Source organism: Rattus norvegicus, chromosome 18 (genome assembly GCF_036323735.1).
Source record: "Rattus norvegicus strain BN/NHsdMcwi chromosome 18, GRCr8, whole genome shotgun sequence".
In the NCBI taxonomy this organism is placed as follows: Eukaryota; Metazoa; Chordata; class Mammalia; order Rodentia; family Muridae; genus Rattus; species Rattus norvegicus.
In genome coordinates, this window is record NC_086036.1 from 24,422,472 (window position 1) to 24,439,637 (window position 17,166).

The 17,166-nt window shown below is 46.0% G+C and overlaps 2 protein-coding genes across 3 annotated transcripts in view; both read right to left on the bottom strand.

The window, feature by feature from the left end:
- The window catches only part of LOC120098222 (uncharacterized), a 702,255-nt gene that overhangs the window by 521,762 nt on the left and 163,327 nt on the right, over positions 1 to 17,166 (bottom strand). The gene's annotated exons all lie outside the window — the stretch shown is intronic.
- Positions 12,450 to 17,166, bottom strand: part of Gypc (glycophorin C) — a 32,672-nt gene continuing 27,955 nt past the window's right edge. The window contains exons 2-3 of the mRNA NM_001013233.1: positions 16,818 to 16,868; positions 12,450 to 14,339 (exon numbers count right to left, since the gene is read on the bottom strand). Coding sequence (NP_001013251.1) covers positions 14,143 to 14,339; positions 16,818 to 16,868 — 248 coding nt within the window. The 3' untranslated portion in view covers positions 12,450 to 14,142. The remainder of the gene's footprint in view (positions 14,340 to 16,817; positions 16,869 to 17,166) is intronic.

The window sequence follows — 17,166 nt, forward strand, 5'->3', positions numbered from 1 at the left end:
GGGATACTTTAGAGGTAGGCCATGTCGTCCCATGGGCTGACCCCGCAGACTGAATGAAAACAGAGAGTGAACTGAGCATCAGCACTCAGCACTGTTTGCTTCCTGACTGTGGAAGCAACCTGACCAGTTGCCATATGCCCTCGCTGTTGTGACTTCTGATGAACTCTTCCTTTCCTGCAGGGATTGGATCACGGCAGCAGGAAATGTACCTCTATAGTAGTCACGACACTGAGAGGCCAACCTGCTCCACTTTGGGACCAGCCTCCATCTTGTGAGAAACTTGACCTGTAGCTGAACCCAGGCTGCACCCAAGTACCGGAAAGGACCCCACAGCTTGTCCCTGGCCCATACCCCAGAGTTACTCCCTGGCTACTTCATAGCAACAGTCAATCAAAGATTACTCTGATGTTTCAGATGTATTTTCTGAGCGTTTGTGGTTGTTCATGGTCTTGCTTCAGAGCACCGCCTGTCGGCTTACAACAGTCAATTAGAGGCTTGCCAGCGTAGACACCCCTCACTTGCTCCCATTTCCTATAAAACCTTGTCCCGTTGAGGGCCCTGTGCTGCTTCGCTAACCCGTTCTGCTGCGTCAGGATTGGCAGTAAGTAAGCCGAGCTTGAACTTGTAATAAAGAAACCCCACTGTGACTGCATTGGAATCAGCTCCTTAGTGGTCTTTTGGGATTCACAAAGCAGGTACATCAACACAAAGCTTACCTTATGCTTCGCTGCATCTCACAGAGTTGATTTGTTTTAGTCTGAGAAAAGGAGGGGCAGAATTTATTACTATTACTGTTGCTATTATTACTGTTGTTGCTGTCACTTTACTTTTTTGCTTGGATGTGTGGTTGTGTGAAAGTGTCTGGTCCCCTGGAATTGGACTTACAGTCAGCTGTGAGCTGTCATGTGCTTGCTGGGAATCGAACCCAGGTCCTCTGGAAGAACAGTCAGTGCTTTTAACCACTGAGCCATCTCTCTAGCTCCTGTTTTTTTTTAAGTTGAGAGGAGTTCAAATCTCCAAGAGGATACTTCAGCTTGTCTTCTTCAAGTGGTGATAGTCATCTATAAAACCAAGAAGCTCTAAGTTCTGCATCTGATACTCATCTTGCTTAGATGCTTAAACTTTCACCCCGGTAGGTACCAGGTACCGACTGGCATCGCTCAGATTTGGCTGTGCTGGACCAGACTCACAAACGTGCTCAGTACTGCACTGGGGCTCAGGATTATGGAGCTGCAGGGCACGCTGGAGTTTGTGTGGCTCGGTGCCTAACACCACATCGGTATTCACCAAGTCAAGGATGGCTGGTGTGGCACAGATGTTAGTGGAGTTGAGATGCTGGCACTGCACAGGTGCTCAGTATCTAAAGTGTACATAGAGCCCATACACTCTGGAGTCTCCAAATTGCCATTTTGTCACCTTTCAGGAAAATGACAAGACTGGACACAATCTCATATTTTTCTTTGTGACTTTTTAAAATACTCCCGTGGATTAGCCTGACTTCGTTCCAGCTTTCTCTCTGTATCTTGTTTCTCAAAGGCTGGCTGCCATTCAACATGAGAAGGTTGTCATAGCTGAGCCTTGATATGGTGTTGAAAGGGTAACTGCCCGTATCCTTTGCTGTGTCCGTCTGCCTCTGCACCATACACCCACCCCTTCCGCAATGGTACACTTCTGATTGTCAACCTATGTTACCTAAAATTACCGTGGAAAGAATTTCTGACATATCTGTGAGATTTTTATCTTGTAATGAGAGTTCTGGAACTTTGGTTTCTTAAAAAAACCACAGAAATATTATAAGGAAGTGTTATTATTTTAATCTCAGGTGTGGGGATATGGAACATCTTCAGACTGTCCATAGCAGCTGACTATGATTTGCCTCATGCTCTAGCAGAGACATGTTTTTGTCAGTTGCAAATAGTTTCTGCAATTGTGCGATGTTTGGAATTCTGGGAACTTTTCAGAGGGTGTAGAAATGCCAAGGCCTGGAGAGATAGGTTCGGTGGTTCTTGGTCATTCAGGGGGATTGGTTGTGGTTTGTTACCAGTTGTACTAAAAGAAGAAACAAGAAGAAAGTAATTAGATTCAGCGATCTCTTTCTCCCCCTCTATTCTTCCTTCTCTCATCTCTAGTGATATTGGGTGAAACTGTGTGTGTAGGTGTGTGGGGGGGAGGGAAGGCTGGATAAACAGTAGGAAAAAGAACCCACAAGTTAGCAAAGACCAGCTACATTTTCTAGATTCAATTTATGGAAGTTGGAAGAAACCCCTGGGTGTGAATGTCACCATTCCATGGGCTGGGGCTCTACAGCAAATGTGAAGAAGAAAGTGACTCAAGCATGGGTACTCATCTCTCTCTGCTTCCTGGCTGTGGGTGTAATGGAACCAGCAGTCTCAGGCTCCTGCTGCATGACTTTCCCACCTTGATGAACTGTATTCTCAACTGTGGACAATAACTCCTCCTAGGAGTTGCCTTTGTCTGGCATTTTTTTGGCAGCAATAAAGCAAGCAACTAGTAACTGAAGAAAATTCGGGTAGAGTGGCCTTCCCTTGTGCCATGAAACACCATGACCAAAAAGCATGTTGGGTTGAAAAGGTTTTATCCGGCTTACATTTTCATATAGCTGTTCATCATCCAAGTCTGGACAGGAACTCAAGCAGGGCAGGAACCTAGAGACAGGAGCTGATGCAGAGGCCATGGAGGAATGCTGCTTCCTGACTTGCTCCACGTGTTTTTTCTTAGCCTGACTTCTTATAGAACCCAGGATGCCATCCCAGGGGATGGCACCATCCACAGTGGGCTGGGCTCTCCCCATTAATCACTAAGTAAGGAAATGCCCTACAAGCTGAATCTTATGGAGGCATTTTCCCCAGTTGAGATCGTTTCCTTTTCGATGACTCTAGCTTGTGTCAAGTTGATATGAAACTATCCAGTACACCTTGGTATCTGAGATGCCACATTGAACATCTTGAATCTTTTGTTTTTATCTTCCCTTTCGGGTTCTAGTCAAGTGCCTTTTCACCAATGTAATGCGTTGAATTCAGTGGTTCTCAATCTGTGGGTCATGGCCCTTTTCACGGGGCTAGCCTAAGATCATTGGAAAACACAGATATTTATATAACTTTATGGTGGGGGAGGGCCACTGTTTTAAAGGGTTTCAGCCTTAGGAAGAACCACTGATCTAGGTGATCACAAAGAGCTTGATTCATTTTATATATGTTTCAGTCTTTGTTCAAACCCAGAGAGTTCATTTTGATCTTTTTGCCCCAGGAGTTGTAGTGATCTATATATCTGGAGCCTAGCAGTTAATATAGGTTCAAGTGAATTCGTGGTCCTGCACCCATCTGTCAGGCTTCCAATAAGGAGTTCATATGTGCCTAAGAGCAGGTCAGCTAAGAAGCACAGCACAGCAGGAGGCTCCACCCCTAGCTGAGGGGCTACTGGCACTTAGTAGATGGCTTCTGGAGAAGAGATAATCACTTTCTTTAGGAGGTAGCTGCTGGCAGCTTTGCTCCTGTGCCTAAGGATTACAATATCTGTGAGTATATATTGGAGGCACTGATTGGACTCAATGGGTGTTATGTGTTTTAAGAAAAGTGGCTCTCATAGTCTCATATGTTTGGATGTTTATTGGTAGGAGTTGGTGGGACTGTTTGGGAAGGATTAGGAGGTGTGGCTTTATTGGAAGAGGTCCTTCTTGGAGGAAGTGTGTCACAGGGGGTGGGGGGGAGTAGGTCTTGAGGTCTCAAAAGCCTACACCATATTTAATTTCTTTCTCTCTCTCTCTCTCTCTCTCTCTCTCTCTCTCTCGCTCTCGCTCTCTCCCTCTCTCTGCTTTATAGTTGTTGTGTCAATACACAAGTTCTTAGTTACTGCTCTAGCACCATGCCTGTCTACCTGCCATGCTTCCTACCATGATAATTGGAGACTCCATTCTGAAGTTATAAGTAATGCCAAAATAAACTCTTTTCTTTTTTAAGCTGCCTTGGTCATGATGTCTCCACACCAATACATAAGTAACCAAGACAATGGGTTATTCAAAAAGGAAAGGACATGAGGTTGGGAGTGAGATGTGTGGAGGGAGTCCAGAGGGAACTGGATGGAGAGAGTCAGGGGTAGACATGATAAGGATATATGTCTTAGGGTTTCATTACTTCAAAGGGACACCATGACCATGGCAACTCTTACAAAGGAAAACATTTCTGTGGGGTTGGCTTAGAGTTTCAGAGCCAAGTTCTATGTCTTTATCCAAAACCAGCCAGGAGGAGACTGTCTTCTGCAGGCAGACAGGAGGAACCTCTCTTCCACACTGGGTGTAGATTGAACACTATGAGACCCAGCCTTATGCAGTAGGCAACTCCTGGGTCATCCTCCTCCTGTCCACTGTGAGGGAGCCCCATTGAGAGAACTCTATGTAACTCTAGGTAACTTTCTTCATGGACAGAGCAACTAGCACTGCCTACATAGTGACACACTTCCCCCATCGGGCCACACCCATTCCAACAAGGCCACACCTCCTAACAGTGCCATTGCCTGTGGGCCAAGCACTCAAACACATGAGTTTATTGGGGCCAAACCTATTCAAACCACCACAATATGCATACGTGTATAAAAATTTTCAAAGAATCAAAAATTAAGGTGTATTCGGGCTTGAATAGTTTCCACTCTGTCTTTCCAGAATATATCTTCTCACTCATCTTCGGCATCAGCTGCCACTTGTGCTCTGACATGGAATCACCTCCCCCAATCCCTCTTGCTAAGGATTCTTAGTAAGATGATATGCAAAATCCCCAGCATGGAGGCCCAGATCCTGGAGCTCTGGTTCTTTGTAGCTTCTGGCTTCAGCCTATCCTTAATCCCTTCCACGTTTTCTGCGTATTTGATGGTTGGTTTTAATGTCAACCTGTGTGGGGCAAGTGGATCAGGCCACCAGATAGAAGAATTGGTAAGGTTGAGCCAGCCCAAACCCCGGGATATCTCAGAATTGAGAATGGCAGGCCTGGGGCCAGCTTCCTGCCAAGCTCTACTTGTTCTGGAACATGTAACAATGACATGTCACTGAGAGGGCCATGGCAATCAGTCACATAAGGACAACACCTGAAGTCCTTCCCCATGAAAATAGAGCATCCCTAACATCTCAGTCTGAGCCAATGGGAAGCATCTACCTCTGGATCCCACCCTGGAACCTCTAGCAATTGCAGCCATTGTAATACCTTAATTACCATGACGAATACTCTTTAGGTAATGCGCTTGCCACATGGTGTAAACTTGGACCACAGATGTAGAATGGTTGACAGAGTCTCGCTGTGTGGGTACATGCTCACCATCCTATTATTCTATCCCTCCTTCTATCATTTTAAAAATACAAGTAAAAATACATTCAAAATCATGAACATCTCTAAATTACATGGTCCTTCTGGGAATGAGGGAGCTTCTTGGGCATCAGTGCTTGATCTTAAAAAAGGGAGGAATGTAAAAATATTTCCTACTACTTCAAATTTCCTATTACTTTAAAAACATCTCTGTCTTTGTATGTGAATTAAGAGTTTAACTGAGGTTACTTCAGAGTGTGAGCAAGCTCTTCACAGGACCATGGGTGATTTACCACTTGCCATACCGTAGTAATCCTTAATAAATACTCAGGGAGGGTTTGCGCCTTCTCAGACCACCTCCCCCATAACAGAAGGCTGATGCGTCTAATCCTAGGCAATCTTGAGCACGCACTGGGGTTGCTAATTGCACTGTGTGACAGGCGTGCCATGCCTGCAAGGTGGCTCTCCACAGACTTCTACTCCTTCATGGGGTTCTTATTCTCTCCACTCCCTCTTTTTTTTTTTTTCCAGAGAGCAGCTTGTTTAATTGAGAGGGACAAGGCCTTTTAAATCTTTTTTTTAAATTGGATTTTTAAAAAATTTACATTTCAAATGTTATTCCCTTTCCCAGTTTCCCGGCTATAAGCCCCCTACCCCATCTCCCTCCCCTTCTATAAGGGTGTTCCCCCCCATGAGCCTCGTCTTCCCCCCTGACATTCCCCTACACTGAGGGTCCAACCTTGGCAGGACCAAGGACTTCTCCTTCCATTGGAGCCCAATAAGGCCTTCTTCTGCTACTATGCAGCTGGAGCCATGGTTTAGCCCCTGGGAGCTCTGATTGGTTGGCATTGTTGTTCTTATGGGGTTGCAAGTCCCTTCAGTTCATTCAATCCTTTTTCTAATCCCTCCAACGGGGGTCCTGTTCTCAGTTCAATGGTTTGCTAGCATTTGCCTCTGTATTTGACATGCTCTGGCTGTGTCTCTCAGGAGAGATCTATATCTGGTTCCTGTCAGCATGCCCTTCTTAGCTTCATCAATCTGATCTAGTCTTGGTGACTGTGTGTATATATATATATATATATATATATATATGGCACATGTGAGGCAGGCTCTGAATGGCCGTCCACTCCCTCTTTTAATGCGTTCCCCAGGCCTTGCAAGGAGTCATATAAATGCCTCACTTAAGGCTTGGGCATGACTTGGAGAGAAAAAAAGCAATGATTCCGGTTACTTAAAAACAGGGTTTGGCCCAAGGGTTCAGCTTCAAGTTGAAGACAGGAATTCTGAGTGGGAAGTATTGCCCTCTCTCTCAATCACAAGGGATCTTGGACCTGGAGGCTGGGAGAGTCTTCTCAGCTTCACTTGGATCTATGGATCTACCCAGGGGCTGATATTTCCCCAACTGCACACTTCCATGTGTCCCAGTGACAGAAAACCAGCCAAAACAACTGAAACCGTGGGCAGATTCCTCAAATACTAGCAATAGAATGGAGTCGGCTTTCTACTTCAAAAGCCCCCGTGCCTTACAGAGCAGATATTCTGGTTTTTCAGTGAAAAGGTTGAGATCTTTTAAGGGCCCATTCCTTAGTTATTTATCATGCTGTAGGGTTTACTGTTTGTACCTCTGTGTGAAACAGGTACAAAGCACCCACAGGGTCTCAGGCACTGTGTGGGGTGACACCTGCTGTGTTAGGGAGGGAATTCTTCATGGGTCTCACATTTTTGTCATCTGGAAAGTGAAACAGGAAGGGCCCTTTGTTCTGGACCATCTTTTATATTTGCATGTATTCTTATTTAAATATTGTATCTATATCTATATATCTATATATATGGCTGTGTGTATATAATGTAATATATATGTTGTGTGCATGCATATATGTGATCATGCAATTTGTGTTGCTGCATATGTGTGTGTGGCCAGAGGACAGCTTTAGATGTCATTCCTCAGGCACTGTATACATTGCTTTTTTTTTTAAAACAAGCTCTCACTATATAGTTTTGAGTGGCCTTTAACTTGATACATAGACTGGACTAACCTTTGAATGTACAGACATCTGCCTGCCTTTGCCTCCCCAGTGCTGAGGTCACAGATGTGTGCCACCATTCCCAGCTCTACCTGACATTTTTAGTGTGTCTCATTGGTCTGGAGCTCTGCAAACATGCTAGGCTGGCTGTTCAGAAAGCCCCAGGGATCCTCTTTTTCTTTGCAGCCCAATACTGGGACTACAGGCATGCACCCCTTTTATAGCTTTTTAACATGGGTTCTAGGAATGGAACTGGGGTACCTATGCTAGCATAGCAAGAGCTTTACTGGACTGAGTTAACTCCCCAGCCTTCCAAATAGAAGGTAGAACTGATGATTCCTCAAGGGTAAAGGGCAGGTACACTTCCAGCCTGACATCCAGGATATACCTTTCATGGTATCACATTTCCCTTCTGGAGCTCAACCTACGGTGTGGAGGAGCACTGTCTGGACTCATTTACACCAACCACATGGGATGTCTGATTCTGCTTATGTTCTGCTCTTTGCTGGGCTGGGGTTGCCTCTCTGTTCATCTCCTGTCACCTCTTGATATCCATGTAACTGTTATGGGCTCACTGAAAAAACTGAAAAGAGGTAAAATTTCAGACCCATCACAATTCCCAACACACACACCTTTCTGCAAAGAGATGTTAGGCTGGGCAAACATCTGTAAAACACTTGCTGTGCAGGCATACGCACCTGGATTTGATCCTTATTGCCCACCTCAAAGCAGGGGATGGTGAGACACAGTAATCCCATTGCTGGTGACATGGGGACAGGTGGGTCCTTGGAGTACACAGCCTGTTCTAATTGCTGAGCCTCATGCCAAGGACGAAGGAAACAGGGTGCATGGCCTGTGCGGAATGACATCTGAGGTTGTCTGTCCTCTGATGGCCACACCCAAAGACTTGTGCAAGCCCCTTCCCACACATGTCCTTCACCCTCATACCTCACCCCCCAACCCCCAATGATGTCTTCCAGATCCCTAAAGTTCCAACATTTTGGTTTGCTCATGAGAACCAGGAGTGTGGAGATTCAAGTCATTTCTCCCAGGTCGTAGAGAGTCAGAGCTTGAGGTGAGAGTTTTGTCTGACTCTAGCCTGTTCCAGAACCATTCTCCTGCTTTAACGCTACATGACACTACACTGTATGCTAAATTTCGAACACAAAATGTCTGCAGTTCTATTCGGGGCACTGAGCAAGCTAAAGACCTGTGGGCTCTGAGGCATTCCAATGATCTGATGAGGAAAAAAGTTCAGGAAAGTCATGGAAAACAATCGTGCAGCTTAATTAAGATAAAAGTGTCAGGGGTTCTTTTCAAGGAGATACAGTTCTCTCTGGGATTTACAGTGCTTGGCTCGGAGTACTGGACCCACTGCCCCGCCCTCTGGTGAGACTGAAATCCATACCTCTCTTGACGGGATGGGATGAATACTGTAGATTCCAGTCTCAGCAGTGCATCATGGGAGAGAGTGTGAGCCTTGTTCAACTTGTGTGTGTGTGTGTGTGTGTGTGTGTGTGTGCACACGCAGGTGCAAGCACACAGCATGTGTGTGGGGTCTGAGGTGAACCCTCAGTGTTTCTTTCCTTGGGTGTGCCTCTATATAGGCAGCAGGACTTTGGAAAGCTGGCAGGTTCAGTTGTGTGTGAGCTACACTTCCCCACCTTGACAACCGACACTGAAGCCTGGTGGTATGGTTGTGGAGCCCCTAGAGCCTAGGTTCAGGAGTAGATCTGTCTCTCAGGGATGAGAGAGTGTTGGGGAAGGGAGAGACATGAGCGCCTTGTGTGAGGTTGTTAGAAAAACTGACTGAGCTTAGCTTCCACACTGTTTCGGTGAACAGCATTGGGGGAACCCTCACTCTAGTCTGTGCTATTCTGACATTTCAAATCTAGAGCTTTCTGGGGTCCACAAGATCACAGCTGTGGTTTTTCAAGAACGTCCTTCCTCCTAGGCTCTTCTCTTTGTAATTTATCCCATCTCTCATGTCTGTCCGTAACCTTAACTCTGCTCTCTCTGTCTTTACAAACCTCTCTAAGTCTCTTGATAGCAGTGAATAGAGCAATGTCTTAGTTAGGGTCTTATTGCTGTGAACAGACACCAAGACCAATGTAAGTTTTATAAAGGACAACATTTGATTGGGGCTGGCTTACAGTTTCAGAGGGTCAGTCCATTATCATCAAGGCGGGAACATGGCAGCGTCCCTGCACAGGCATGGTGCAGGAGGAGCTGAGTTCTATATTTTCTCCCAAAAGAAGCCAGGAACAGACTGAGCATCCCCAGGCAGCTAGGAGGTGGGTCTCCAAGCCCACCCCCATAGTGACACACCTACTCCAACAAGGCCACACCTTCTAATAGTGCCACTCCCTGGGCCAAACATATGCAAACCTTCACAAGCACACAGACCCATTTCTTTTCTGCCCTGGAGTCTCATCTCCTAAGACAAACTAAGGAATGAGAAAGGATGAACTGCAGAGGGAAATAAGATAGCACACCTTGTGTTTTTGAATCTGGGTCTCTTACTAGTTTACTCAGGCTGGCCCAGGGATCTGTCTGTCTCCACCTCTCCACCCTTAGAATACAAGTATGCTTCCTACAATGTCGGGCTTTGTCTTTCAAGTGTATTTTTATTTATTCTTTGAGAATTGATTACATGTGTACAATGTATTTTGATTGGATGTTTTCTTTTATAAGCCCTGAGTTCAATCAGCACCACTTGTAATAACCCCGTAGGAGCCCTGGGGATTGGTGAGTGGGGTGCAGGTGCTCCAGTCTTTTAAGAGGGTGCTGGGGTCAACCTTGAGTCCTTATACTTGCAAGGTTTACTTTACTGGCTGAGCTGTTTCCCAGCCCCCTTGCCCTCTGCAGATTTCCACCAGCCATTTTCTGAATCTGCATGATTTGGACGCTCCATTTTTCCTTATAATAGATGTTGACCTGTTATTTTAGGGGCTCTAGATACACACATAACAAACTCCAACTTCCTTACCTTCCTTACCAGCTCTTCTATAGTCCAGCTTTTACCCACTGTTCTGCTTACCCAATAGCCTTCTTCTCTGGGGCTCTTCCTAAGTCTTCCTTACTCTTAGATTAAACCGTGTCTCTCTTTTTTCAGTTTTCATATTTATCTGTATCTCTTTGCTTTTAGCATCTGCAACACTTGAGAGCTATGAGCATTTTTGCATTTACCTTCCCTACTAAGCCTCAAATCCTTGAAAGCAGAAATAGTATTTATGGCTATGTAATCCCCACAATTACACAAGTCCCTGATAAATGTTTATGGTTGCCTTTTGCATGCTCGAACACACATACACACAAATGCATGCATATGTGTGCATACACATATACATATAAATAATGCATGCACACATATGCATGCATGTGAATACATACACACACACTGCACATGCAGCCAGACACACACATATACCTATAATGTACACACAGACACAGACACAGACACACACACGCACACACACACACACACACCTGCCTCTAAAGGTTCTTATTAAATGGAGATGATTCTTGACCCCTAACTGCTCCAGCTCAGAAGTTTTCTGCTTTATGTCAGGGTGAAAGTGTACACACACAATCCTTCTGTTGTCTTCTTTTTTACACTTTCCCCACAACAGTCAAGCAATTACACAAGACAGCCAACACTTTATTATCTTAAGGCATTGATGATTTTTCCCAACTCTCCTGGCAAGAAATGGAAGTGCTGTGAGTACCCATAAGACACCGTAGGAGCCTCAGCTGAGTTCGAGACCAGGAGTGTAAAATACAAGCGTCCGTGAATGTGTGTGCTGTTATAGCACAGGAGTGGAGAGAAAATCTGCAGATTTGATGGAAGGAAGTGAGGCCAGTTACCCTTCAGAATGAGATTTATTAGGACAGAGATCTTTGCAACCAAGGGGCCATGGTGGGAGAGAATTATGACCATTATGAGAGACAACTTAAAGTAAAAGACAGGGTAAAATGATACCTGCTTGGGTAAAATGTGGTGGGGAGCTAGGGAGGCAGAAGGAAGAGGGGGAGAGGGAGGGAGAGGGGAGGGGAAGGGGGAGAGGGAGCGAGCTACTTCAAAGAAATCCTCCCCAGAATTAAGGGGATATATGAGTTTTGTAAGTTTTAGGGAATAGTGTGTGTGTGTGTGTGTGTGTGTGTGTGTGTGTGTGTGTGTGTGTGTGTTTACACCATGTGGTTTAATCTATGTGACTCACATGTGTAGCCAGGTACTTGATGGGCCCAGAAATTGATCTTGCAGCCACTTAAGGAAAGAGCTTCAATGCCACAGTACAATTTCTTAACTATCTGTCCCAGAGAAAGGAAGAAAGCCACATGGGGCGTGGCCTGATTTCTGAGAGAGTGGTGATGGTAAGTCACTTAAAGAGCCTCTCATATAATGTGTGTCCCCACACATTGAGAGGAGGTGAGGACAGGCATTGTGAGCATAGGGAACTGCTTCTCAGAGTGTCCACCGGCATCACAGATGTCTTTGGGCCTACTAGGGGAAGAGAGACAGACGACAGACAGGAAGGTCAGCCTTCTTGGAGGCCTAGGGACTCTTGGACCATCCTATGCAAGGAGGAGTCTATGTATGGTTGCTTGGGTACCTCTTCTGAGCCTACTGAACAGTCATTTGTGCTCACATTTATGAAGACAAAGACCTGAGCGGTGCACTCTGAAAAGCTGGAAGTGATGTCACCATAGAGAAGGCAATTAGAAATTCTTTAGTTTTTCCTAGACATGTTCCAGGGCCCCACATCATAGGAGAGTACCAAATTCCTCCAGACAGCGCCTCCCCTCACCCCATAAAATATGAAGAAAATCCACAAATGTTCTGTGAAGACATGGTGGGTCTCTGGTCCAGCCCACCTGAAAATGTAATGCTTACCTCCTTCAGGAGTCACAGTCTACCTGTACGATATGTGACTACACTTTTGTTTGTTTGTTTTTTCTACAGTTAATTTCCTAGGCTATGGTTGTATAATGTCATCTCTGGTGTGGGCAGATAGAGTAGCGAGCCCCGTGGATAGGTGCTTCTGAAGTTGTAATTACTCGTGGCCGACTGTCATCCGAGAGTATTAAATGAAAAATTCCGAAGTTAAATAATTCATAGTTTCAAGAATCTTTTATTTTAGCTTTATAGTTCTAATTATGCCATTGTGCTGTTAGTTACTGCAGTTAATCTCTTACTGTGCCTAATTTATAAATTAAATCTTAACATAAGTATGTGCAGAAAAGCCAAATACAAAGGGGTTCAATACTGCCTTGGGTTTCAAGCATCCACTAGGGGTTCAGATAAGGTCTCTCTAGATTAGTGGGTGTCAACTGAAGCCAGCCTTTTACTTCATAGGTGAGAACATAGACATCCTCCAGTCTGGGTCATCTGGCACTTGACCATTATAACTCCTTGTTATAACTGAATCACTGCTTCTCTTCCCCACGACATTCTGAGGAATTGAAGCTCCTTCGGCTGGTGGCGGCCATACTTGACTGAGCTTGCAATCTCATTAGTCTCCCAGGGACCACGATGTGGCTACTAGGTGGAGACAGCGCTGCTGACGGGGCTCCTGAGGGATGGTCTTTAAATGTAGCAATGACTCAAAGTCTTGTGAGTGACTGCAGAACCGCTGGAAATCTTACCTGGAAGGGGTTGGCTAATTAGCTCATATTCACCCTGTTATTAATTTTAAATTAGCGACTTCTCAGGAGGCTCTTAGAGGTGGTGCAAAGATGAATTGTTATTGGCCAACATAGGCTAACCATGTATCTAGTATGCTACTGACACTGGAATACAGTTAACACCCCATGTCTGATGCTTCTGCTCCTGCCCACAATGCTGGGAGTTAAGAACCAGAGGTAACACAATTTAGTGTCACTTCCACTTGAAAACGCCAACATTAAAGCTGGAGAGGTCAAATACATGGCTTAAGGTCCTAAGACCAAGAAAGAGGAGCCAAAGCCAGGTCTGGGGACCTGCAGTCTCTTATAACATAGAGGCATTTTCACTGGGACTCTGGCATGACGGACTTCACTCACAGTTGATGAACACAGCTCTCCTTTTAAAAACTGTGTATCAAGAAACCAGTGCTTCATCCCCTGGCCTGATTACTGGGTAGCCTCTTTCCGTTGGTTTCATATAAGCTGGTACTAGTGAGGGGAAAGGTCACCCTTCCCTTTCTTCTTTTGGCAGAACTAGACAGTCCTTGTCCCGCGCACATAGACACAATGCTATATGGAGAAAAGCCAGCGATGGGTGGCATTTATGTTTCCCAAACACTTAAGCGTAGTGCCATTTGATATAGAATGCTCAGTTACGTCTCAAACTTATCTGTAGTCATCTTGAGCTGCGTTGATGGGAAACGAAGGTGCCTTTTAGCTGTGGCACCTCCTAGTCTTCCCAAATGTCAATGATTGACACTTGGAACCTTTATCTTCAGGCAGCTTCCAGATGTCCCACTTCCATACAACTTACTCCCAGGTCCAAACCACCTCACACACACTGAGGAGGATTTTCATGCTAGTGAGACGACACCTGCATTGCCCAGGGAGACCTGTGCATCCAGATGTTCTCCCTTCCTTGCGGAGCCAATGGTATTGGGTGGCCAATGAGTCCCTGGGAGAGGTACGCTGCACCTTGATTCCTCCCATCTGTATCGATTTCCTGGCAGGCACCCAGTGTTCTGCAGTAAGAGTCTTGGGGTGCCCTTGAGGGCTTCCTGGTGCTGATAATGGTGGCACACAGCGGGGGTACTTTCTCTCCTGCAGCCAGAAGCGTCTTGCAGGGATGTCAAGTCTGCTACCCCTCAGATAAAGTATTCCTTCTTGCTGGTGTCCCCGGCATCCTGGAGGGCAGGGTCACTTTGCAGAGCTGCATCCGCACTTTCTGCAAACTCCGTGCCTTTGGCCTCATTGGTGTAGTAAGTGCCCTTGTGCCTGTACAGGTAGCGAAGCATGAGAAAGAGGAGGCAGACCAGGACCAAGGCCACCGCAGTGATCACAGCTGCAAGAGGGAGACAGGATGCAGGTCAGTCTGGGGTAGTATGACTCTTTCCCCTGGGAATAGCACCATGCCATCTTGGAGTAGAGTACACTTTGGCAAGATCTGGTAGCCATGGCCAATCAGTAAAATCGGACAGGGATATCTAAGTCTATGGAACTACTGTACTAAGACCCTCACTGGAGGAAAAATAATCTATTCACTAGCTTAGGTCTACGCATGATGGAGCATGCACATGATTAAAATCAGATGCATCATGGGAAAGGACTTGCCCAGTATTCAGAGGCTCACATAGCCAGAGCCCATCAGTCAACATAAAAATTCATCCAATGATGGCCCAAATGTGAGCCAAACAAGGCTGATACCAATAAACGTGCCAAACTTGCCTAAAACATCTTTATGAGGCCTCAACCTACATAAAGAACTATAGGCAACTGAAGAACGTTGGGAACGGCAGAGGTAGCCTTCCCCAAGGATAAAAACACCAATTGGCTGAATAGTGCCAAAGAGCCAGTCCTGAAAACATATATACTGGTTACCTTTCCCATAGAGTCCACGGGGGGAAAAGACAAGAGTGGCTGGCTATGGTATAATAGGATTGGGGAGGTGCTTTTTGGAGTGCCGTCCTTATCTAGCTGCACTGCTCATTCTTGTGGGGTGAGGATTTCCTAGGTCTCCAGGAAGAGGCGGACTTGGTCATTCAGTGGATGATGTGCCTAGGATATCTCCAAGGATGTGCTAGGTCCCAGGGATCAGAGAAACAGAGCAGAAAGTGTGATAGGAGGGGTCAGATTACTTAGGGTCTGGAAAGGGAAATTTACAAGGTTCAGGGGCACCAGTCCTATGGGAGGAGTTTAAATTTGGTCACTAGGTTTGAAGCTGTAAAATCAGCATAAGAGTTACTACAGAAATAATGTTGGGGAATGTAGCTCCCATGTCTCATTTGTCTGGAACGATTTCCTAAGCTCCCTACAACTGTGGCAGGAACTGTATACTCCTGAAGAAAAGGAAGGACTCAAGACCCACATGAACGAGAGGATGGCCAGCTAGATGAAATCAACAGGTGTCTTTGATGGCTTCCTGTTGCTTCTCTATTTTTAAATGAAGATGATCCCTGAGCTATGCATCAGCAAGTGAGAAGATTGGATCAAAAAGAAGGGAGCAGAGCAAGACACCACCCAAGCTTGGTTGCTCTTGAGCCACAAGTAGGAAGCCACCTGCCCAGGGTCCAGTCTTTAGCATGGAGGTGAGAGCCAGGGCAGGGACTCACTAGCATATGAGATGAGGGAAATGGGAAGTCCTAGAAACCTGGGTTAGCTTATCTACTTATTCCTCATACATACAGAGTGAGGTCACAGACCTAGCTGTTGCCCTTTTGCTTGTACAAATCAGGCAACCATCCTGCAGGCTTCCTCAAATCTAGTCATGGAGAGTGACTGGGACCATGCAATTCTCACAAGCAATCGAGTGTCCCCTTTCCTTTGCATCTGGGAGCAAGCCGAGCTGGTGTCCGGAACTCTGACAGCCTTGGATTATAACCCTGCTCTTTATCTAATGCCTTCCTGCTTTGTGACTCACACAGACCAGGTCACAGGGTATGGAACTCATCTTTATCTCCTACCACCACCCTGAACCGTAAGGCTCAGAAGCTGCCTTTGCTTTCTGGGATTGACGGATTTCTCCTGTCAGAATCCATATCATGCTATACATGATACCTCTCTCCTAATGCTTCCCCACCTCAGGGCCTCACCCTGGCTGCTGTAACCGTGGCACTGTGACCCCCACACCTGCAGTAAAGCTCTTCTGTAGAGGTCTTTGTCCCAATTTTCTTTTCTACTGATCTTCTTAAAAATCATTTTATTTATAATACAGATGACTCATTCTCCAGCCTGTGCCTCTGAGGATCTAAGGTCCAGAGAAAGGCTATCTTTTGACATGTGTAGCAAAGCCCCTTTTGTCCCTATTCCTATGAGGCACCATATGTGACACCATCTACCAGGAATGGAGTGTTCATTTCCATCCTCAAAGCTTCCTCTGGGGGCGGTGATGCAGTTTTTGCTAATTTGGCATAAATCTATACACACCTAGGAGGAGGACTCTCAATTGAGGACTGGCCTGTGACCATGTCTCTGGGACATTTTCTTGACGGCTGCTAACACTTTGGGTGGTTCCACCCCATGGCAGGTAGGTCTGACCTCTATAAGAAACACAGCTGAGCAAGCCAGAAGGAACATGGCGATCGGCAGTTTTCACTCATGGTTCCTGCCCTGCCCAGGCTTAGTTCTTTCCATGATTCTCCTCAGTGATGGGCTGTGACATGGGAAGATCAGTTAAATCAACTCTTTACTCCTCAGGTTGCCATTTTATCACAGCAACAGGAAGCAGACTAGAACAGGAGGGAGGCAGCCATAGCCACCTCTCTTTCAACCCAGATGTTCAAGCCAGTTCAGGCTGGGATCTTTCTTGGTGGCGCCAGCTCACCTGCAATGATGGCAATCTCCATAACGGCATAGGACATCCCTGGGTTGGGCTCTGTGGACAAAAGCAAAAAGCTATGGTGAGAAAGGAAGAGCCCAGCCAGAAGCACCTTGGTCTGTATGCACCCCCTGATCCCTTGCAAGCAGCCTGATGATTTGCCTGGGTAGAGAAGGGCACAGTGCACATAGACTTCTTCTGGAAGGTACAGACGCAACTCTGCCTGGCTACCAAGACAGGTTGAGAATACCCCTCAAATCCCAGAGCACTCCTGAACAATGTCAGCTCTCCACTGAATTACATCACAGAAGTTCATACCCACCCCTTGTAGATTTTGCTTGTAGTGTAGACATTT